General features: G+C 48.5%; 1 protein-coding gene across 2 annotated transcripts in view; it reads left to right on the top strand.

Moving 5' to 3' along the window:
- Positions 1 to 23377, top strand: part of LOC125628599 (uncharacterized) — a 41572-nt gene extending 18195 nt beyond the window's left edge. Inside the window, exons 4-6 of one of the 2 annotated variants that reach the window (XM_048833699.2) lie at positions 10155 to 10271; positions 10635 to 13076; positions 22749 to 23377. In XM_048833699.2, coding sequence (XP_048689656.2) covers positions 10155 to 10271; positions 10635 to 13076; positions 22749 to 22798 — 2609 coding nt within the window. In that variant the 3' untranslated portion in view covers positions 22799 to 23377. Of the gene's footprint in view, positions 1 to 10154; positions 10272 to 10634; positions 13537 to 22748 lie in introns of those variants that run through there. The other variant, XM_048833698.2, reaches the window with a different exon arrangement.
- The last annotated feature ends 538 nt before the right edge of the window (positions 23378 to 23915 follow it).

Below are 23915 nucleotides of genomic sequence, written 5' to 3'. Positions count from 1 at the left end.
GTCTTTGATGATTTTGTAACCAATTAGTTAAGATATTATTCTCAAGGCTCCCCAGGAAAGGGGGTGTGTAGGGCTTGGGGGGATATTTTGGGGGAAGATGTCTCCAAGTGGTCTCTTTCCCTGTTCTTTGTTTAAAACGCTTGGTGGTGGCAGCATACTGTTCAAGGACAAGGCAAAGTTTGTACCTTGGGGAAGTTTTTAACCTAAACTGATAAGAATAAGCTTAGGGGGTCTTTCATACGGGTTCCCACATCTCTACCCTAGAGTTCCGAGTGGGGAAGGAACCCTGACAGCCCTTAACTGGAGCAAGCTTAATAACCCATTTATTTATGTTCACCTCCTTGCCCCTCCATGCATGTTCCAAGCTGATAATGACATTTTACCTCTAGCGAGTATAAAATTGCCCACAAGACATGATACACAGGGCATGGCAACACTTGCAGATGTAGAGCACTGAGAGTTAAACCAGCCCTCGGAGAGTGCAGTAGAGAAAGCGCAGCAGTGTGTTCACACTGTCAGCTACAAGCGCACTGGTGTGGCCACATTTCCAGCACTTGCAGCAGCATTGGGAGCGGTGCATTATGGGCAACTATCCCACAGAGCACCTTTTCCCATTCTGGCGCTGTTGCTTGTGGGAAGCGGGGCGGAGAGGGGTGCAGCATTCTAGGTCCTGGCCCAAAGCCATACGATGCATCGCTTTGTATCCCAGCAATCCCTGTGCTTCTGTCCACATTTGGCGCCATCTGTCAATGTTTTTTTTCTACTGCATGGTCTGTCTTCCTTTTCGGTCTGCGGAATATGCTGATGGGTCTCGCCAGCACGTTACGAACGGCAGTCGACTTACTCCTTAAGCTACAAACTGATAGTGAGGAGTCCGACGATGATGTCGACTCGCATAATGCATATGACACAAGATTCTTTGTGGCATTCACGGACATGCTCACCACCATGGAACTCCACTTTTGGGATCAGGAAACAAGCACTAAGTAGTGGGATCACGTCGTCATGCAAGTCTGGGATGACGAGCAGTTGCTGCAGAACTTTTGGATGAGAAAAGCCACTTTCCTGGGATGGTGTGCTGAACTCGCCCCCACCCTGCGGCACAAGAACACGAAATTGAGAGCTGCCCTGACAGTGGAGAAGTGGGTGGCTATTGCAATCTGGAAGCTGGTAACTCCAGACAGCTACCTATCGGTCGCTAACCAGATTGGAGTGGGGAAGTCGACCGTTGGAATCCTGTTAATGCAAGTTTGCAGGGCCATTAATCCCATCCTGCTCAGAAGAATCATGACTCTGGGTAATGTGCATGACATTGTGGATGGCTTTGCACAAATGGGTTTCCCTAACTATGGAGGGGCGATAGATGGGACGCATATTCCAATTTTGGTACCAGCCCACCTAGCCTCCAAGTATGTTAATCGGAAGGGGTATTTCTCTGTGGTTCTCCAGGCACTTGTGGATCACATTGGGCGTTTCATTGACATTACCTTAGGCTGGTCTGGAAAGGTGCATGACACACCCATCTTTTGGAATGCAGGCCTGTTCAGGAAGCTGCAAGCAAGGACTTTCTTCCCAGACCAAAAGATCATTGTAGGGGAAGTCGAAATGCCCATTGTGATCCTTGGAGACCCTGCTTACCTTTTAATGCTGTGGCTTATGAAACCCTACACAGGGAGCCTTGACAGCATCAAGGAGTGGTTCAACAACAGCCTGAGTCGGTACAGAATGACTGTGGAGTGTGCTTTTGGCCATTTAAAGGGCTGCTGGCGCTGTCTGTATGGGAAGCTGGAACTGGCTGATGACAACATCCCCCTGGTTATATCCATGTTTTCTACCCTCCATAACATTTGTGAGAGGAAGGGTGAAAGATTCACCCAGGCATGGACCTTGGAGGTTCAAGACCTGGAGGCTGAATTTGAACAGCCAGAGAGCAGGGCTTTTGGAGGAACCTAGCACGGGGCTGCAAGGATTAAGGAGCAATTTGAGGTTGAAAGCCACCAGTAATGTTTGGTGCCCTGCACAGGAGTGAAGTGCAGTGGTTCCAATGTTAGTAGGAGTCTGTTTGCTACACTGACTTGCAGTGCCTGTTGCTTTCCTGGCTAAGGTATCTTCTACTTAACGCAATAATAAAGAATGTTTTCAAAGCCAAAAAATCCATTTATTGAAAAGAAAATTCAATTATTGAAAAGAAACACAACTGCTTGGGAAGCAGAAAGGGAAAGTGGGTGGGCTGGGGAACGGTTCAATCACAGATTTGCGTATGTCCGGTTATCATACTCAGCCTTCCTGTCTGGAGTGCTGTGCAATGAATGGATGGTAAAATGCATGGTGATGGGGGTTGAGTGCAGTGGGTAAAGGTCGTAGTTTGCAGGGCTGGGTGGTGAAGCTACAGATGTTGGAGGCAGTGGGTAGTGATAAGAACCTGCATGTTGGGGAAAGTGGGTTGGAGGTGACATGGCGGCACAAGGGAAAGCGTTTTGGGAGAAGGGCTGCAAGGGGGGCGGGTGCGGAAGTGCTCTGCCTACATTGGTATGAGCGCCTGTATCGAGTCCACTTAACGCTCCATAATGCTTAGCAGCCGCTCCGTGCTTTGGTGCCGGCGATCCGCATTTTGCTGGCACCCTCCTTTCCCTCTCCCCCGGCTCCTGCACTTTTTGATTTTTATTAAGGGACTGCTGCATTACTTCATGCAGCAAGTCCTCTTTGCTTCTATGTGGCTGCTTCCTAATTCTTTGGAGGCTTTTGGCCGGTGGTAACAAGAACGGCTGAGATCTCAAGGTTGCATCTGTAAAGTAAAAATGCAACACTTAACAGAGGCAGCATTGTTCACACCAGACAGAGCAATGATTCCCCCGTACTTAAAGACAAACACAGTCTACACAATAGCAGAATTTGCCCACCCAAAGCTAGCGCACGTAATCCACAGGAGCCCCAAAATGGTGAGTAAGCACAGAGCAAGGGGGACTGATTGTTTCACAGCCATACTGTCCTTTGGGTTTCTGTGCCTTGGGGAGAGGCAACAGCTGCAGGGAGCCCCTATACTGAACACTGTCCCCACATTTTTCACAGGAGTTTGTCCTGGAAGAAATCTTGTTGCTGAGGGTGACCTGGGAAGCAAGGCAGGGTCTTCTACTACTATGTGGCTTCCTCCCTGGCCCGTATGCAGTTTGCCTGTGTGCAACAATGGTCCCCCCCCAACCCCCCATGGCATAGTGAACATGTTAGCCTTACTGGGACAGGGAGCACAGTGGCTCTGCCAAGGAACCTGTGCAAGCGGATTGCCCAGCCTCTGCATGAGAGTCTTGTCCCCCCTTCTCCCCATCTGCAGCAGCCACAAGCTGTCTTCCCTCCAGGCTCCTTGGATCTTTGAGCCTGTACCTCCTGAGGTTCCGTGGCCCACTTCTTGTTTCTTACATTCTCCTTTTCTGGAAGAATTAGAGGCTGTTGCTCCTGAATTTTAGTGTTTCATTCCCCAGCCTTCTCCACACACTGGGGGAGTTTAATTCTCCCTCCCATTACACCTGAGTCAGTAGATTTCCTCATTCCCCAAAATGTGCTTTTGCGATGTCACAGTTCCGGGGTAGCTAAGCCTTTGACCTGCCTCCATGGTCTGCTCAAGCAATGCCCTCTCGGGTATCAGGCCTCTACCCTGCCCCTCTCTATGGGTCGGGACCCACATGTGTCTCCGTTTTGACCAGGGTTTGAGGATTGCAGCTCATCATCCACTGTGTTCACTGGACTAACCTCCTGGTCCTGTGCTTTGCTTTCTCTCCAAGGGTTGCGAGCAGTGTGTGTGAGAGATAGAGGTGGGAATTTTGGTGATACTTCTATGATGGCAATACGTACCTCAGTTTCCCTCTGTGATTGGTATTGCTATGATTAGAAAGAGCAGGAGAGACGAGGTGTTTTGTCATGTAGCTTTCATGGGGTGATATGAATGGGTCATTCAGGACTGGCTTGGGCCAACTAGATCAGTGGAATACCCGTCAGAGACAAGGGAATAATTGTCACCTGTCCATGGGAGGATCTCAGAGTGAAGCATACCTGGACTTGTTATGTTTTTGGGAGTAGGAAGAACTGGGCTTGCTTACGCAGGGAGCTCTACCGGAGCAAAGACAAATGGACAGCACAGTGAAAGGAAAACAAACTGTTTTCTACAGCAGCATGGCTTAAGGGCATTGGCCAGTATGGACTATATCAGGGGTCTCAAACTCAAATGACCATGAGGGCTAGTACATTGGCCTAAGGGCTGCACCACTGAACACCCCCGCTGCCCCGGGCCTGCCCCCAGTCCACCCCTTCTGTGAGGTCTGGCCCCGCCCCTGCCTCTTCCCACCCCTTCCCTGCCCCCATTCCAACCCCTTTCCTGCTGGGAACGGGGAACCACGGCCAATGGGAGCTTCGGGAGAGGTACCTGGAGGGGCAGCCAGGGCAACACACAGACCCCTGTGCCCTCCCTCCCTCACATCCTGGTCGCTTCCTGGAGCAGTGTGGGGACAGGGCAGGGAGGCAGCCTTCCCTGCCCCAGGTGCGTACCAGGCCGAAGCCACTCTATGTAAATGCTGGGGGGGTGGGAGGAGCCACGAGGAGCTGGCAGGCCGCAAAAAATAACCCTGCGGGCCGCATGCAGCCCATGGGCCATGTATTTGAGACCCCTGGACTGTGTTGTCGTCTTTGCTTCTCTGTCCTAATCTAAGGACTTTCCAATGCTGTATTTAACTTGACTAATAAACCCTGCTGTGTTTTAAAAGTCTTCCCAGTGTCACAGCAAAACCTTGCTCTGTGCATTGACTGAGGAACAGTCTCTGAAGAGGAGTGTCGTTCAGCTGGACCTGCTGGGCAGAGCTCACAGGTTGGAATAGGAGTGTTGAAGCCAGAGGCTCAGTCTCCGGTGTTGAAGCTCCATGGCCCATCCTTGTGGAAGAGTGGGACCCCAAGGGGCACCGCCCAAGGACTGTTTAAAAGCCAGGGCATTGCACAGATCCTATGGATCCATGACAGTGTGCCCGTGTGCCTTATGGAGAAAAGATATAAAACAAGAAAAGGATCTAAATGCCTATTGACAATCACCCCCTCATCAGTCCTCATGGGAATCCCTGATCAGTTCCAAAGTGTATTAAAACCTTCCTTAAAGGCTTTAATTTCCCTGGTTCTTGTCATGCAGACAGCAAGCAGCAAAAGACCAGACGTCCGAAGTGCAGACAATGCGATAGAGTCTGTTCCCCAGTGTTCCCTTCCCAGCTCTGACACCACAGAGCCATTTACCCTGTGTCCCCCTTCCAAACTGTGATGCCGCAGAGCCTTGCCTGTGTCTGTTTCCTGTTCCTGTTCCCTCCCTTACAAACATGATTCCAATTTCCCTTCCCCCTCCTGTTTGACCCCAGTTTATATAGTATTATTCTCAGCTATACCATAACCAATCATTTTACTGAAATTTAACTAAGCAATCCTAACATACTGTAACATAATTCTCCAACCAATTATATCCCACTACCCTAATTAACTTACACCTAGCAAAATTAATTATACAGCAGAGAGAAACAATTAGAGAACCAGACAGATTAACAACAGAAAAGTGGGGGCCATAAAGAAATGAGGGTTTCACAACCAGAACCATTGGTAAGTGATTTCTTGCCAGACAATGCTGTCAAACTAAGTTTTCTTTAACCATCTTCAGATCTGTTTCTTTATCTGGTGGTGATGGGCACTATCTGGACAGGCTCGTCTTCCTAACAGCCCAATACCACCTTATTTCAATGTGACTGGTTTGGGATGTGAGAATGTGACCGGTCGCTTCCCAGCTTATGGCTGCCCCTGCTGTTTAGACAAAAGCCTTAGCCTAAGAACAAGGCCTCGGACTGTCTCAGTGAGAGAAGGCCCATACACAGGCAGACTGTGCCCTGATCTACACTATGAGTTTAGGTTGAATTTAGCAGCGTTAGCTCAATTTAACCCTGCACCTGTCCACATGACAAAGCCATTTTTGTTGACTTAAAGGGCTCTTAAAATCGATTTCTGTAGTCCGCCCTGACAAGGGGATTAGTGCTGAAATCAACATCACCGGGTCAAATTTGGGGTAGTGTGGATGCAATTCGACAGTATTGGCCTCCGGGAGCTATACCAGAGTGCTCCATTGTGACCACTCTGGACAGCACTTTCCACTGAGATGCACTAGCCAGGTACAAAGGAAAAGCCCCGGGAACTTTTGAATTTCATTTCCTGTTTGGCTAGCATGGTGAGCTCATCAGCGCAGGTGACCATGCAGTCCCAGAATCACAAAAGAGCTCCAGAATGGATCGAACAGGAGGTACTGGATCTGATCGCTGTATGAGGAGATGAATCCGTGTTATCAGAACTCCTTTCCAAAAGATGAAATGCCAAAATATTTGCAAAAATCTCCAAGGGCATGATGGACAGAGGCTACAACAGGGACCCGCAACAGTGCCATGTGAAGATTAAGGAGCTCAGGCAGGCCTACCAATAAACCAAAGACTCAAACGGCCACTCCTGGTCAGAGCCCTAGACATGCCGCTTCTATGATGGGCTGCACGCAATTCTAGGGAGGTCCCCTACCACTACCCCACCCCTGTCCGTGGACACCTGGAAGGGGTGAGTGTCATGCAACAGGGATGAGGATTTTGGGGACAAGGAAGATGAGAAGGAGGAGGATAGCGCACAGCAGGCAAGAGGAGAAACTGTTCTCCCTGACAGCCAGGAACTGTTTATCACCCTGGAGCCAATACCCTCCAAACCCAGCTCCCAGACCAGGAAGCCTGGTGAGTGTACCTTTGTAAATATAATACATTGTTTAAAGTTAAGTGTGTTTAATGATTAATTCACCCTGAAGACTTGGGATGCATTCGCAGCCAGTATAGCTACTGGAAAAGTCTGTTAACATGTCTGGGGATGGAGCGGAAATCCTCCAGGGACATCTCCATGAAGCTGTCCTGGAGGTACTCCCAAAGCCTTTGCAAAAGGTTTCTGGGGAGGGCAGCCTTATTCCGTCCTCCATGGAAGGACACTTTACCATGCCAGGCCAGTAGCACATAGTCTGGAATCATTGCGTAAGAAAGCATGGCAGCATATGGTCCTGGTGTTTGCTGGCTTTCAAGCAACATCCGTTCTTTATCTCTCTCTGTTATCCTCAGGAGAGTGATATCATTCATGGTCACCCTGTTGAAATAGGGGAATTTTATTGAGGGGATGTTCAGAGGTGGCTGTTCCTGCTGGGCTGTTTGCCTGTGGCTGAAAAGAAATCATCCCTGCTGTTACCCGCGGGGGGGGGAGGATCGTTCACTGTGAGCTGTTCGTGTTTGGCTGGCAGGGATCTTCCCTGATACTAGTCATGTGGTGGGGGAGGGGTGAATTGATCATCCCAGAGAATTGGGTGGGGTTAGATGGGTTTGTGCTACACCTTAACTCAACAAAAAGCAGCCCTTCCTTTTAACCTGAAAAAAGCAGCCCTTCCTTTTAAATGGCCAATTCAATGGGTGCTTGGAATGGGAAAGGAGGGTGCTGCCGTTTAAAACCATTCCCACATGTTATCAAGGTTGAAGAAACCAAAAGACTGTGGCTTTCCATGGCTGCCTGCAAGCCAAATTCTGTTCCTCAGCCCTGCGTGTGTGATCTCTCACTCTAAACCGGAGGCAAAATGCGACCTTGTACCGAAAACACATGTGCTATGTCATATTAACAGCTTGGTTCACTATGAAAGAGTCTACCCATTATTCTCTAAAATGTCTTTTTAAATACTACTCTCCTTTTTTTCCTCGCGCAGTTGCAAATGTTTCAAAGGTCCCCCTGTCATCTCCATCCCAGAGGCTAACGCAGATAAGAAGGCAAAAAAAATGCACTTGCGATGAAATGTTCTCTGAGCTCATGCAGTCCTCCCACACTGAAAGAGCTCAGCAGAATGTATGGAGGCAAACAATATCAGAGTCCAGGAAAGCAGAAAATGAACACGAGGACAGGAGGGACGAGCGAGATGAGAGGGGGCGGGAGCGAGATGAGAGGGGGCGGGATGCAATGCTGAGGCTACTGGGGGATCAAACTGATATGCTCCAGCATCTGGTGGAGTTGCAGGAGGCAGCAGGAGCACAGACCACCCCTGCAGCCCTTGTATAACCACCCACCCTCCTCCCCAAGTTCCATAGCCTCCTCAGCCACATGCCCAAGAACGCGGCGGGTGGGGGGCCTCTGGGCACCCAACCACTCCACCCCAGAGGATTGCCCAAGCAACAGAAGGCTGGCATTCAATAAGTTTTGAAGTGCAGTGTGGCCTTGTCCTTCTCTCCTCCCCTCATCCACCACCTCACCCAGTGCTTCTCTCCTCCCACACCCCTCCCGGGCTACCTTGTTATCCCCCTATTTGTTTGATGAATTAATAAAGAATGCATGATTTTGATTTATGCACTGGCTGCCAAGGTGGTTCGGTGCCAAGATAGAGATATGCGTTCTGTTTATCGCTCCACCACAGTTAGGGTATCCCATTGCAGCAGAGCCATCCACTATGACCTGCACATTTCCCAGAGTCACTACCCTTGATAGCAGCAGCTCAGTGATTGAGTTGGCTACTTGAATCACAGCAGCCCCCACAGTAAATTTGCCCACTCCAAATTGATTCCCGACTGACCGGTAGCTGTCGGGCGTTGCACGCTTCCACAGGGCTATTGCCACTCACTTGTGAACTGTGAGGCTGCTCTCATCTTGGTATTCTTGCGCTTCAGGGCAGGGGACAGCAAATCACAAAGTTCCATGAAAGTGCCCTTACGCATGTGAATGTTTCGCAGCCACTGGGAATCATCCCAGACTTGCAACACTATGCGGTCCCAGCAGTCTGTGCTTGTTTCCTGGGCCCAGAATCAGCGCTCAATTCCATGAGCCTGCCCTATTGCCACCAGGATGTCCAAATTGCCGGTGCCCTTGCTTTGAGAGAAGTCTGTGTCCATGTCCTCATCACTCTCGTCACTGCACTGCCGTCTCCTCGCCTGCTTTTGCAGGTTCTAGTTCTGCACCTACTGCAGGATAATGCGTGAGGTGTTCACAATGCTTGTAACTGGTGCGGTGATCTCAGCGGGCTCCATGCTTTCCATGGTATGGCGTCTGCAGGAGAGCAGAGTTGCAGCGGAAGCGGTGGCTGACTACGTATGCCACGAGAATAGATATTTATAGAGAACGACAAGTGGACCTGCTAGGTGGATTCAGGAGAGCCGAGTTGCAGTGGAAGTGGTGGAGGATGACGGTTAGCAATAGGAGCAGTGCAGAGTTGCAGCGGAAGCGGTGTATGACGACGGTTAGCCATACTACTGCACTGTCTGCTGCCAGCAGCACCCAGGACACAACAGCAGCAGTATCGGTGAGCTGAGCTGAGCGGGCTACATGCTTGCCGTGGTGTGGCATCTGCACGGAAAAAAGGTGTGAAACACTTGTCTGCCATTGCTTTCACAGAGGGAGGGGTGACTGATGACATGTACCCAAAACCACCCGCTACAATGTTTTTGCCCTATCAGGCATTGAGAGCTTAACCCAGAATTCCAATGGGCAGCGGAGACTGCGGGAACTGTGGGATAGCTACCCACAGTGCACCGCTCTGTAAGTTGATGCTAGCCACGGTAGTGAGGACGCACTTTGCTGACTTAATGCACTTAGTGTGGACGTATGCAATCGACTGTATAAAATAGATTTCTAAAAATCTACTTCTATAATATTGACCTATTTTCATGGTGTAGACATACCCTGTGATTTTCCTTCTTTGTTTTTATACCCCTTTAACTAGCTAAGTGATAAAACTACCCCTAAGTTCTTAAAGTATAGGCTTTACAGGCAGGCCTGAATATCTATGTTCTAACACTGGGTTCTGCCCCTTCGCCCATTCTATGTCTGTTTTGTCCATTTAGATTGTAAATACTTCAGGGCGTGGGCTATCTACTATTCTGTTTGTAATTTGCCTAGTACAATGGGGATCCACTGTTAGTTCGTCCTTAGGCACTAAGGTAATGAATATTATAATAATAACTATCCTGCCACTTTGAGCCAAGGAAGCTGGCCTTGGGATGTTACTGCTTAAAAATGAGCTGGGCTTAAAACCATGGAATATTCCTTGTGACAAGTATCCCACAAATTCCACTGACCTCCCTTGTTTTCTTTTTCTTTAGCAGGGTTTCCAATTTGCAAACCTGATGTGATCTCACAGCTGGAACGAGGGGAAGAGCCGTGGGTCCCAGATCTCCAGGGCTCTGAGAAAAAAATGCTCCCGAGAACTCCCTGCACAGGTGAGGAATTGGTTAAACCAATGCAAAAATTGTCCATGAATACAGAAAACATTTGGGCTGCCCTACAAAGACCTTATGAGCTCTCCAAGTTCAGCACTGTGCCCTGCAGATGTGGAATCATTATGGCAGATGTCACTCATTTGTTCCCACCTATTCTGACTGAGAACTGGCAGCAGATCCCTCCCCAGTCTCTCTTTCCCCAGAGTGTTCTGGTGAGATGCAGACCAAAAGTGATCCCTTTCTCTCTCCTCTCGGGAAGGTCTTGGGGAAAATCAGCTCATGATAGGGTTGATCTCTCCTGCACATATTTTGGTTTGTTCACCCCTTTTTCCGTTCCTCTCTCTGAGATTTCCTTTCTCTCAGGTGCAGGGAGTGACCTATGCATGGATTCTCTCTGTCTCCCATCAGGTGATGGGATGGTGAGTGAGAACAAGGAGAAACTCCAGCAGGAAGATGCTGAACAAGTATTACCACATGAGATGTTCTCAGGAGGCTCCAAAGGGAATGTTTCTGGGAGTTCTGCACTCCCAGAAGAAGCAAAATCGTGTGAGACTCAGCAGAGGCCAGAGGAAAACTTGAGAAGCCACTCAGACCCTATTACATGCGAAACAATCAACTTGGAAGAGACACGCTACACATGCCATGAGTGTGGGGAAAGCTTCAATCGGAGCTCTGCCCTGATCAGACATCAGCGAATCCACACTGGAGAGAGACACTACACATGCTCCGAATGTGGGAAAGGCTTCAGTCGGAGCTCCCACCTTATCATACATCGTAGGATCCACACTGGAGAGACGCCCTACACATGCGCTGAATGTGGGAGAAGCTTCAATCAGAGCTCAAACCTTACCACACATCAGAGAATCCACACAGGTGAGCGACCTTATGGATGCTCTGAGTGTGGGAAACGGTTCGTTGATACTTCAACCCTCATCTCACATCAGCGAATCCACACCGGAGAGACGCCCTACACGTGCTCTGAGTGTGGGAAAAGCTTCATTCAGAGCTCAAACCTTAGCACACATCAGCGAATCCACACAAGAGAGACGCCCTACACATGTGGTGAGTGTGGGAAAAGCTTCAATCAGCGCTCACACCTTATCGTACATCAGAGAATCCACACAGGTGAGCGACCTTATGGATGCTCTGAGTGTGGGAAACGGTTCATTGATAGTTCAACCCTCATCTCACATCAGCGAATCCACACCGGAGAGACGCCCTACACGTGCTCTGAGTGTGGGAAAAGCTTCAGTCAGAACTCACACCTGATCACACATCAGAGAATCCACACAGGCGAGACGCCCTACACATGTTCTGAATGTGGGAGAAGCTTCAATCAGCGCTCAAACCTTATCACACATCAGAGAATCCACACGGGAGAGACGCCCTACACATGTTCTGAATGTGGGAGAAGCTTCAATCAGCGCTCACACCTCATCACACATAGGAGAATCCACACAGGTGAGAAACCTTATGGATGCTCTGAGTGTGGGAAACGGTTCACTGATAGTTCAACCCTCATCTCACATCAGCGAATCCACACAGGAGAGATGCCCTACACATGCTCCGAGTGTGGGAAAAGCTTCAATCAGAGCTCAAACCTTATCACACATCAGCGAATCCACACAGGAGAGACGCCCTACACCTGCTCCGAGTGTGGGAAAAGCTTCAATCGGAACTCAAACCTTATCACACATCAGCGAATCCACACGGGAGAGACGCCCTACACGTGTTCTGAATGTGGGAAAAGCTTCAATCAGAGCTCTCACCTTATTACACATAGGAGAATCCACACAGGTGAGAAACCTTATGGATGCTCTGAGTGTGAGAAACGCTTCAGCGATATTTCAGCCCTCATCTCACATCAGCAAATCCACACAGGAGAGAAGTCCTACAAATGCTCTGAGTGTGGGAAAAGCTTCCGTTGTAGCTCAAACCTTATCGCACATCAGAGAATCCACACAGGTGAGAGACCTTATGGATGCTCTGAGTGTGGGAAACAGTTCATTGATAGTTCAACCCTCATCTCACATCAGAGAATCCACACAGGAGAGACGCCCTACACGTGCTCTGAATGTGGGAAAAGCTTCAATCGGAACTCAAACCTTATCACACATCAGCGAATCCACACAGGAGAGACGCCCTACACCTGCTCCGAGTGTGGGAAAAGCTTCAATCGGAACTCAAACCTTATCACACATCAGCGAATCCACACGGGAGAGACGCCCTACACGTGTTCTGAATGTGGGAAAAGCTTCAATCAGAGCTCTCACCTTATTACACATAGGAGAATCCACACAGGTGAGAAACCTTATGGATGCTCTGAGTGTGAGAAACGCTTCAGCGATATTTCAGCCCTCATCTCACATCAGCGAATCCACACAGGAGAGAAGTCCTACAAATGCTCTGAGTGTGGGAAAAGCTTCCGTTGTAGCTCAAACCTTATCGCACATCAGAGAATCCACACAGGTGAGAGACCTTATGGATGCTCTGAGTGTGGGAAACAGTTCATTGATAGTTCAACCCTCATCTCACATCAGAGAATCCACACAGGAGAGACGCCCTACACGTGCTCTGAATGTGGGAAAAGCTTCAATCGGAACTCAAACCTTATCACACATCAGCGAATCCACACAGGAGAGACGCCCTACACCTGCTCCGAGTGTGGGAAAAGCTTCAATCGGAACTCAAACCTTATCACACATCAGCGAATCCACACGGGAGAGACGCCCTACACGTGTTCTGAATGTGGGAAAAGCTTCAATCAGAGCTCTCACCTTATTACACATAGGAGAATCCACACAGGTGAGAAACCTTATGGATGCTCTGAGTGTGGGAAACAGTTCATTGATAGTTCAACCCTCATCTCACATCAGAGAATCCACACAGGAGAGACGCCCTACACATGCTCTGAGTGTGGGAAAAGCTTCAATCGGAGCTCAAACCTGATCACACATCAGAGAATCCACACAGGAGAGACGCCCTACACATGTTCTGAGTGTGGCAAAAGCTTCAATCAGCACTCACACCTTATCGTACATCAGAGAATCCACACAGGTGAGAAACCTTATGGATGATCTGAGTGTGGGAAACGGTTCATTGATAGTTCAACCCTCATCTCACATCAGCGAATCCACACAGGACAGAGTCCCTACACGTGCTCTGAGTGTGGGAAAAGCTTCAATCATAGCTCAAGCCTTATTAGACATCAGAAAATTCACATGAGAGAGAACTGTAATAAATGACTTGACTAGGGCTGGCCAAAGGTGTGTTTGTTTGTTTTTTTAAATCATATTTGCTAGTTCCCACATAGTGATCTTTGCACCATTTTCACCATGGTCTCTCAGCTCCCCGAGATGAGTTGCCTGCTCCTGCCTTTTGCAGCTCATCCTTCTTTGACGTCAGTCCTGTGATCTTTTCTATCTACTCCTTTCCTTTTGAGTTATAGGAGAGTGTGTCCCTCTAGCCCGGAATGTTCATCAGCTCCAGGTGGGAGAGAGAGAGGTTTGATTCCCAACAAGCTACAATGAGGCAAAAACTACCTGTGCCTTACATCCCCTAGGTCTGTACATGATGTTGGTTGCTCACATTAGTGATCTTAGTGTAAAAAGACAATTACAGTTGTTGTGCAGATGCAGCCGAGGTGCAGTGGTTGGCATTAGCTTTCCCCGTGACCTGACCTTAACTCCATTACTTTTCCTAGTCTAAACAAACCCTGAGCATCACGGTTATACCGTTCCCCCATTTCAAAGCAATTGTTAGTCATCAAGTTCCCCATTTGGGAACAAATTGTTGCATTCCCAGTTGCTCTGTTGTTGCTGCAGGTTGTGCTGGAGAGCAGATATTTTTACTACCATTTTCCTCACTTTAAATATATTGAACTGTAACAAAAAAAAAATCATTTCACCCTTTGTAACAACAGAAGAAGATAGGGTAAATCAGAGGGATTCCCTTATTCCCCATCTCCATCCCAATCCCCCTGTTGTTCATTTGCTTAGGTTAATTTTATTTCTAAAGGGCTGGGAAGAGTATTCCCTAGTAAATGACTTGTAACTAAGCAAAATAGCCATGCATTTGCCTCCCAAAGCAGTTGTGGCCCAGGCCCTGCAGCAGATCGCTCTTGAAGGTATCTCCTTCCGAATCATGTGCATGTTGCCTATTATTTGGGAAATGCAATCCCTATCTAGGTAGGGATAGGAAAAATGGAAGTGACCTTTCTGTTCAGCTCACCCCTGGGAGATGCTGCAAATGTGTAGGAAATAAAATCCATGATGAATGTGATATAGCTGCAGAAAGATACCTATTTTTAATAGCTACCTGACATTTGGTGTCTTACAGGGATTCTAAGCTGCACCTGAATTTAGTCGCTAATTTAAATCTGTGCCACCAGATTAAAGAAATAAAAGGGCATATTTGGGGGAGTTTTACTTCAGTATCACTATTGATATGTTGTGTGGTTGGTGAAGAATTCTACGCCAGAGAAGTGTAAAATTACTCCAAGTAAGGTCAAAGATTTGACAAGAACTCAGGCAGAAATTGCAGGTACGAGTGATTGATTTTCACCCCAGAGATGGAAGCTATGGTGACCTGTGGCCTAGGTAAACTATTTTTAGAATGCTGCTCCCTAGTTAAGTGGCATTGATCACACTCCTAAAGATGCCATGATTACATTGGGAACTGTCTTTTACCATTTGGATCCAAAGTTTCATGAAGCACAGAGAGAAACAGCTGATTCCTTCAGAGCCATCCCATGCCTATGGGTCCCAAACTGGCTGCACCGTTAGACAAGAAGTGGTTCCATGCTGGGGATATGATGGTAGCTAATGAGAGAATGTATCAGATTTCAAGTTCAGACTGCAGGATACATGAGTGCTGAGTCCAGAGTCTGTGGTTTGGTCTCTTAGTTTTGTTATTCTTATGCATTTATATTATTTCTCCACGTCGTCCTACTCTGAAAGATTAGAAAGTGTGAAAATGTAGCACAGGTGGTTTTTTCTCATGATGCAGCCTTCCCACGTAGTGTGAGACCCCCTTCCACCCTCACTACTGGGAGAAAACCCAGGGAGAAATGAACTCACAAAAGTGGAAGGCGTCCTAGGTTATTGTAGAATGTGACTTCACACAAAGCTCACTGGGTGGAAATGGGAATTAAGAGAAAACTGCCCTATAGGTTTATAGTTTGTAATCTTTGAATAAATTGTTACCAGTGACAATGAAATTTAAACATGAAGTTAATTAGTGTAACGTAAGAAGCTGATTATGTGATAACTTTCAGTGTTACAATATAATTCAGGTTTTCTTCTAGTTCTCTCCCTTCCCCCTCCTACTATATGGAAATAGTGGCTAATCCTGAAATTACAACCTCACTCCAAAGGAATTAGAGTGGGGGAATATGTGATACAAATAGCATGTATGAGAATAGAGACCCAGTATAGACTGTAATTATTGCTACTTAAAATGGAATTTATTTTGATAAATTTTAAAATAAATCTTCCCATAAGAGGAAAATTACTTGAGAGAAGATGTGTAACCTTTTACCCAGTTAGAGGGTAACAGCCACAGAGTTCCGCAGATCTCTTGTTTGCAAAGTAAAGATGTCAAAATCTACAATGGTGATGGATGTGTGATGGGAGCTTTTCTGGGTTGCTTTTTTTGTTTGGGTTGGTTTTTCAATTTAATTTTGTTTTGTTTTTGCAACGAGTTATTTTTATAGGTGCTGAGGTTTCTTTTCCTTTTTGAGCACAGCTGTTTAACCCTCAGACCTGGCCCTGGAAACCTCCTCAGAACTGGCCTTGTGTTTCTTTTATGTTTGCTATCTTTGGGGTTTACACATCCACACTACATGCGGTTCACAGCAACAGATACTTTGAGAAACCACCTGCGTGAAGCAGGCCTTTTCCAAACTGGCATTGGCCCAAAGTCTGCCTCAATTCAGCTGGATTGGGACACGTCTGTATCAAAGGAGTGGTTCACACCTGATTTGCCCAGTAACCTCAGGGGAGGGGTGGTAAGATAGCATCAGTAGGAATTGACCAACAATGAAGTTAAAGATAAGGGTGAAAGACTCTCACTTGCAGATTAACAAGCCTGTTCTGTTCATTCCCTCTGACACATCTGGCACTGGTCACTCTCAGGTAGCACACTGGGCTAGATGGACCATTGGTCTGACCCAGTATGACCAATCTTGCATTCTTATTAAGCCGTCTACGGCCTTGTCTACCCTGGCAAGTTTCTGCATGGTAAAGCAGCTTTCTTCCCATAACTTCAAAGGTGTACACACGGCCAAGCCACTTCATCTGCAGAAACTCTGCAGTTGCAGCTCTGTAAAAAAAACCCATCCCGACAAGAGACGTACAGCTTTCTGCACCACGGCTACAGTGCCGTGCTGCCAATGTAGACACCTTGGTCGATTGCAGCACTGCGATTGGCCTGCGATTGGACGTCCTTCGATACGTCCCACAATCCCTGTTCTCACCTCTCCAGTCATCGGTTTGAACTCTACTGCACTGCCCTCTGGTGATCAACTGTGAACACAACCTCTTAAATTCCTTGGGAATTTTAAAAGTCCCTTCCCTGTTTGCTCGGTGATGCATGTAGGGGTCTCAGTGCATCTTTCCAGGTGACCGTGCCTGCTCCATGCACCAGGCGATCCCCGGCTTGGAGCAATGCCAAGCTGCTGCACTTCATCAGCATTTGGGGAGAAGAGGCTATCCAGTTCCAGCTGTGCTCCAGCCGCAGGACTTGTGATACCTATGGACAGATTTCACAATGCATGAGAGAAAGGGGCCATGACTGGCACGCACTGCAGTGCAGGGTCAAAGTGAAGGCACTGCAGAACACCTACCACAAGGTGTGGGAGGCAAACTCCTGCTCCAGTGCTGCACCCATGAGCTCCAGATTCTACAAGAGCTGGACGTGATACTCAGTGGGGACCCCACCTCCACTGCAAAGGCCACTGTGGATACTTCGGTGGCTCGCATGCCAGTCGAGAGTGGACCTTGCCAGGAGGAAAAAATCTTGGATGAGGATGTGGTGGTGGAGGGGGACCCAGAGGCAGAGGATGACTCGCAGGTCAGATATGTATGCAGCCAGGAGTTCTTCTCTACCCTGGAGGAGGCTAGCCAGTCTCAGCCATCTAAGGGCTTTGATTTGGGGAATCACTGAAGCGAGTTGTTGGGGGCAGGAGGGTTGCAGAAAGCAGGAGTTACATTTCAGGCACTACTAGCTCCACAAACTAAGCAGCGCTTTGTGTGCCTACCCCTGCAGACGCTGTTGCAAACCTCTTTCCCATGTGCCCCCAGACACGGCTAACACAGTCTTATCAACCTCTTGGCTCCAGTCTGTACCCTCTGCGTTCCACTCCTACCCCATCGCAGTCCAGCCCTGTGGATGTCCAGTACCTAGTGCACTCAACACCCATCCCTCTGCAGTTCATTCCTGCTGAAGTACGGTACCCGCTGCACTGTAATCCAGAGGATAAAGTTGCATATGATACCTGGACAAGCACAAAATTTTTAACCGTCCCTGGACCTCACCTCCTCATGGGACACTCCCTTCCCTCATCCCCCACAGTGATGATGTGTGTGTTTGTTTGTCTCTCTCCTCCAGTGGTGGTTTTTTAATAAAAGAATAGTTTTGGTTTGAAAGCAATCTTTATTCCATTAATTGAAAGCAAACAGAGCCCTGCAAAGCAAGAGGCAATTTTCTTAAACCTTCATAGTGCATCGTCTACACCAATCACGATCACCGCCTAGCATTACAAGCACTGCACTGCCATTCATGGCAATGAATATTAGTGGCTGTCAGCTTCAAATTGCTGCCTCAAGGCATTCCTGATCCTTATGTCCCCATGCTGCACCCCTCTAATAGTGTTGGTCTCTGGCTGTTCAAATTCAGCTTCCTGGTGCTGAGCTTCAGTGGTCCAGCCCTGAGTGAAGCTTTCACCCTTCCCTTCACAAATATTACGGAGTGTACAACATGCGGCTATAAGCATAGGAATATTGTCATTGGTCAGGTCCAGCCTGCCATATAGGCAGCGCCAGCGGGCCTTTAAATGGCCAAAAGCACTCAACTGTCATTCTGCACTTGCTCAGCCTGTTGTTGAACCACTCCTTGCTGCTGTCAAGGTGCCCCGTATATGGCTTCATAAGCCACAGCATTAAGGGGCAGGCAGATACTGAATGCACCACTCTGAATACCGCTGCAAGTTTCAATATGCGATTGTGCAAGCAGCTGACAGTGTGAACACAGAATAGCGGTTTCCCTTCAGTGCTCTCTGAGCGGCACTGTAACTCCTGGAGCTGTAACTCTGCCCATGTAGACATAGCCTCAGAGAGACTGACTGCCAGGATCCCAGGACTGATCCCCTCTGGAGAATGAAGCACAATGTTGACAGGCTATGCAGCCTTCGCTAGTCTCCCTGTATCTGAAAAGCCTGCTAGCCCGAAGTGCTGGACTGTCTATGCCATTACCTGGTTCCTAAACTGCAGCTACAGTTCCTACTCCAGGTGACTCCAGAGACAGAGATGGAGATATCCAACCCTTATAATCTTAGAAATGTTTTGTTCCTTTTTCTATGTTTTGTCTGTTTCTTTTTATGAACTTGGAGACTCCCAGCCCTTCTATTAGATTGGGGTGTAACTGTGTGGCTCAGTGGGTGTGAGTGTGTCAACACCTCTGAAATCTACCACGGAAAGATGCTAAGAATAGTTCCCCAAATCTGAATAACCTTAAAACTCTGCCTATGAAATAGCTGAATGCATGCTCCTCACCCCTCCTGCACCCCCAGCCTCTCTCCCAGCCCGAAGCCTGCACCCAGCATCCAAACTCCCTCCCAGAGCCTGCACCCCCACCCAGTGATGAGCTGCCAGAAGCTGAAGAACCGGTTCCTTCAGTCGCTCCGGGTCTTCGGCGGCACTGAAGGACCCGCCACAGAAGTGCAGCCGAAGGCCTGGAGCAAGTGAAGGACCTGCCGCCAAAGGCTCAGAGCGAGTGAAGGACCCGCTGCCAAAGTGCCGCCGAAGGCTTGGAGTGCTGCCGGGTGAGTAAAAATTCACAGGGGGGCCTCCCCAGCCAAGAGCTCAGGCGGGACAGACAGGGCAGCCCGCGGGCCGGAGCTTGCCCACCCATTTAACAACCGGTTCTAAACCGGCTTCAAAATTTAACAACCGGTTCGCGTGAACTGGTGCGAACAGGCTCCAGCTCACCACTGCCCCCACCCCTTCCCACACACCCGGCACCAAAACTCCCTCCCAGAGCCTCCACCCAAACTCCCTCCCAGAGCCTGTAGTCCTCACTCCCACCCCCTGCTCCGGCCTGGAGTCTGCTCCCAGCACCCAATTTCTGTCTCAGAGACTGGACCCACACCCCCTCCTGTCCAGAAACTCCCTCCCAGAGCCTGCACCTCTCACCCCCTCCTGCACTCCCACCCCCTTCCCCAGGCTCCAGCTCACCACTGCCCCCACCCCTTCACACACCCAGCCCCAAAACTCCATCCCAGAGCCTACGCCCAAACTCCCTCCTTGAATCTGCACCCCTCATCCCCTCCTGCACCCCCACCCCCTGTCCGAGCCCAGAGCCTGCACTGAGCACCCAAACTCTGTCCCAGAGCCTGCACTCCAGACCCCCTCCCCCTCCCAAACTCCCAGAGCCCAGCCTCTCACCCCTTCTGCACCCAAACTCCCTCTCAGTGCCTGCACCCCAATCCCCTGCCCCAGCCTAGGGCCTGCACCCCAGACCTCCTCCCCCCACCCAAAGTTCCTCCCAGAGCCTTAGGCAGGTGGGCGTGGAGTTTTTTAGGGGGGCAGGCTGTGGGCATTCTAGGCACCACCAAAATTTCTACAAACCCGCCACCCTGTTGTCCACTGCACTCCTTGGTTCCCTCCAGCTGCTCCCTCTCTGGAGACTTTTTTCTACCCCATCTCACCTTCTCTTCTCTTCTCTCTCTTTCCCCGCTCCCCTTTGTTTTCTATGGGACCTGGCCCCATAGTTCTATGTTGTGCAATATCTTGTTTAACTTTCCAAATCAGCTGGGGCCTGGAGAATATTTCCAGGTGGTTGTCCCCTACTTAGATTGTAGTGATCTCTGGTGTGTCCTCATGGGGAACCAGTTCCCTAAAAGGAGCCAGGAGCTGGTCCCAGTGCATCCCCCATCTGTTGTGCGGAGAGAAGATTGCCTCCAGGCCAAGGCCCAGCTGCAAACCCCTGGCTGAATTACAGGCTGTCTTGGAAGCCCACTGCACAATGCTGTGCCCACAAATTCATATCGCCAGCCACAGGTGTACTTCCATATCATCTAAGTAAGAGACCTGGGGAAGGAAGCAGACAGGGTTAAATCTTGTGGTGCTTATGGCCCAACACATGCATTGGCCTCCCCTCAGGCAGGGGATTTATCGGCCCTTCTGCCAGTTGGTGTTGGCAGTAACAAGGGCTGGGTTCAATGTCTAGGGGAGGAGAGCAGCAGAGACGGAGGAGGAGAGAGAGTCGCAAGAGAGGAAGCAGCTGGACGGAAGCAATGCATGCAGAGTGCAAACCGACCAGCTGAGGATTCACACAGGAGTCCTGAAAAGACCATAGCTGCGGGTCCCATGGTGTTATGGTCAGCCCTCCGGATTCTGAATCCAACCATCTGAGTTCAAATGCCAGTGGGACCTCCTGGTGCTGTGTTGGTTTGCTGCAAAGCCTTGGCGCTCAATGTGTTTGACTTCCTTGCTCTAAAGTGAGTTTTTTTCCTCCATGCTGGGTCACTGATGCCCACTGGAGCTAGGGCTTTGGTCCGGCTGGTTCAACAGGCTGGCTGCAATAGGTTGGGGCCCTAAAATTTAACAGTCTGGCAAGAGATTCCTGCTGGTTGACCTGATGATTGTGTTTCTTGCTGCTTCACCTGATGCCCACAAGTTTGGTCCTTGTACCTGCAGCTGCCACGCGCTTCCTCTTGCCCACATGGCACTTAAGGGAAGCAGTCCCAGGGCCAGGCTTAATAGTCAGGGAAAGGCAGGAGGGAGGCAGTCCCAGGCTGGAGCGTAGCACACCTTTCCTCCTCTGGGCCCTAGAGCAGAGGCAGCTCTTGCTGACAGCTCTAAGGGAACACTTCAATGCCACAGAGCAACCAAGGGCAGGGGAAGGGGAGGGCCATGCCCATGCGTGAATTCAGAGAGTAATTGATATCCACTCTCCATACACATTGATAAAATTTGAGCAGATACTATGTTGCTGAATATGATAAATTTGATAGACTATTAAAGAGCACATCTTTATATAAATGATACCTAGGAATTGCTGATATCAATATCAACTGACAATTTCCCTGTATAAGCAGAAATCCATAGAAATATCAATATTTGACCTTACAGGAACTATGAGGCTTCCCTCCACCACAGAAAAAGGAGAAATGTTGTCATGTTTTACATAAATTTTCGTCTTATAGATAATTTATATGTTTCTCACTGTTCTGAGTTCCATGGGACATGGGGAAGCTCTAGGAGATGGCTCCCCTTGGGATCATGGATTACATGGATCCAAAGGCTGGGGGAAGCCAGGCCCAACCTGCAGCCCAGAATACCAATTCCAAGAAGCTCCCTCCTATAGAGAACTCAATTGAAGGGTGTCATAAATATAAAGGGAAGGGTAAACCCCTTTAAAATCCCTCCTGGCCAGAAAAAAAAAATCCTCTCACCTGTAAAGGGTTAAGAAGCTAAAGGTAACCTCACTGGCACCTGACCAAAATGACCAATGAGGAGACAAGATACTTTCAAAAGCTGGGAGGAGGGAGAGAAACAAGGGGTCTGTGTGTCTGTCTATATGCTGGTTTCTTCCGGGGATAGACCAGGAATGGAGTCTTAGAACTTTTAGTAAGTAATCTAGCTAGGTATGTGTTAGATTATGATTTCTTTAAATGACTGAGAAGAGAATTGTGCTGAATAGAATAACTATTCCTGACTGTGTATCTTTTTTGTAACTTAAGGTTTTGCCTAGAGGGGTTCTCTATGCTTTGAATCTAATTACCCTGTAAGGTATCTACCATCCTGATTTTACAGAGGTGATTTTTATTTACTTCTATTTCTATTAAAAGTCTTCTTGTAAGAAAACTGAATGCTTTTTCATTGTTCTCGGATCCAAGGGTTTGGGTCTGTGGTCACCTATGCAAATTGGTGAGGCTTTTTATCCAACATTTCCCAGGAAAGGGGGGCTGCAAGTGTTGGGAGGATTGTTCATTGTTCTTAAGATCCAAGGGTCTGGGTCTGTAGTCACCTAGGCAAATTGGTGAGGCTTTTTACCAAACCTTGTCCAGGAAGTGGGGTGCAAGGTTTTGGGAAGTATTTTGGGGGGAAAGATGTGTCCAAACAGCTCTTCCCCAGTAACCAGTATTTGTTTGCTGGTGGTAGCGGCCAATCCAAGGACAAAGGGTGGAATATTTTGTACCTTGGGGAAGTTTTGACCTAAGCTGGTAAAGATAAGCTTAGGAGGTTTTTCATGCAGGTCCCCACATCTGTACCCTAGAGGCTACGAGGTGCAGCTGGACGCCCTGATCGTCGGAGCCCTGGGCGCTTGGGACCCCTGCAACGAGCGTGTGCTGCGGATCTGCGGGATCGGTAGATGCTACGCACGGATCATGCGGCACCTCATGGTCTCGGACACCATCCGATGGTCCAGGGACATCTATATGGAGCACATCACCGGCCACCGACAGTACCAGGAGGAGTGAGCCGGTACGACATTGTGCACACACTGTGGGAAAGAGACTGAGAGGCCTTCCCCATCGGACCATATGAACTGGAACCGTAAACCCACTGAACATTAAACCCCACCAAATGAGGGTAGACCCATCCCCACCCCTGTATTCACTCACTATACCCAGCATACTGAACATAGCCGTTGTGTGGAAAACTTACCCCATATCTCGATGTCTGTACTCTGACCGGTTAAACTTTTCCCCCAGTCGGGGAGATTGCAGATTATTATGTGATCCTTGCTCCACCAGCTCCTAAATCGAATTTTGCACCCCTTTATAATCTGTACCTTATCCCCTGACAACCAGAAACTTCTATGCTTGAACTCTGTACCATTCCTTATTTCAACATTATCTTAATAAAATTATTAAATCTGTTCTTATCAGTTTAATATCTGAATATGATAAATTAGATAGACTATTAAAGAGCACATCTTTATATAAATGATACCTAGGAATTGCTGATATCAATATCAACTGACAATTTCCCTGTATAAGCAGAAATCCATAGAAATATCAATATTTGGCCTTACAGGAACTATGAGGCTTCCCTCCACCACAAAAAAAAGGAGAAATGTTGTCATGTTTTACATAATTTTTCGTCTTATAAATAACTTACATGTTTCTCACTGTTCTGAGTTCCATGGGACATGGGGAAGCTCTAGGAGATGGCTCCCCTTGGGATCATGGATTACATGGATCCAAAGGCTGGGGGAAGCCAGGCCCAACCTGCAGCCCAGAATACCAATTCCTAGAAGCTCCCTCCTATAGAGAACTCAATTGAAGGGTCATGAAGAAACTGGATGTTAGGTAATTTTGGCTGAGTGCTTAATGCGATAGATCAGAAATTCATTGGGGTGTCCCCACACAGGTGGAAATGCTGCTGACTATGAAACTTCCTGTCTCTTGTGTTTTTA

Source organism: Caretta caretta, chromosome 28, assembly GCF_965140235.1.
Source record: "Caretta caretta isolate rCarCar2 chromosome 28, rCarCar1.hap1, whole genome shotgun sequence".
NCBI classification, from domain to species: Eukaryota; Metazoa; Chordata; order Testudines; family Cheloniidae; genus Caretta; species Caretta caretta.
This window is presented reverse-complemented; position numbering and strand designations above follow the sequence as displayed.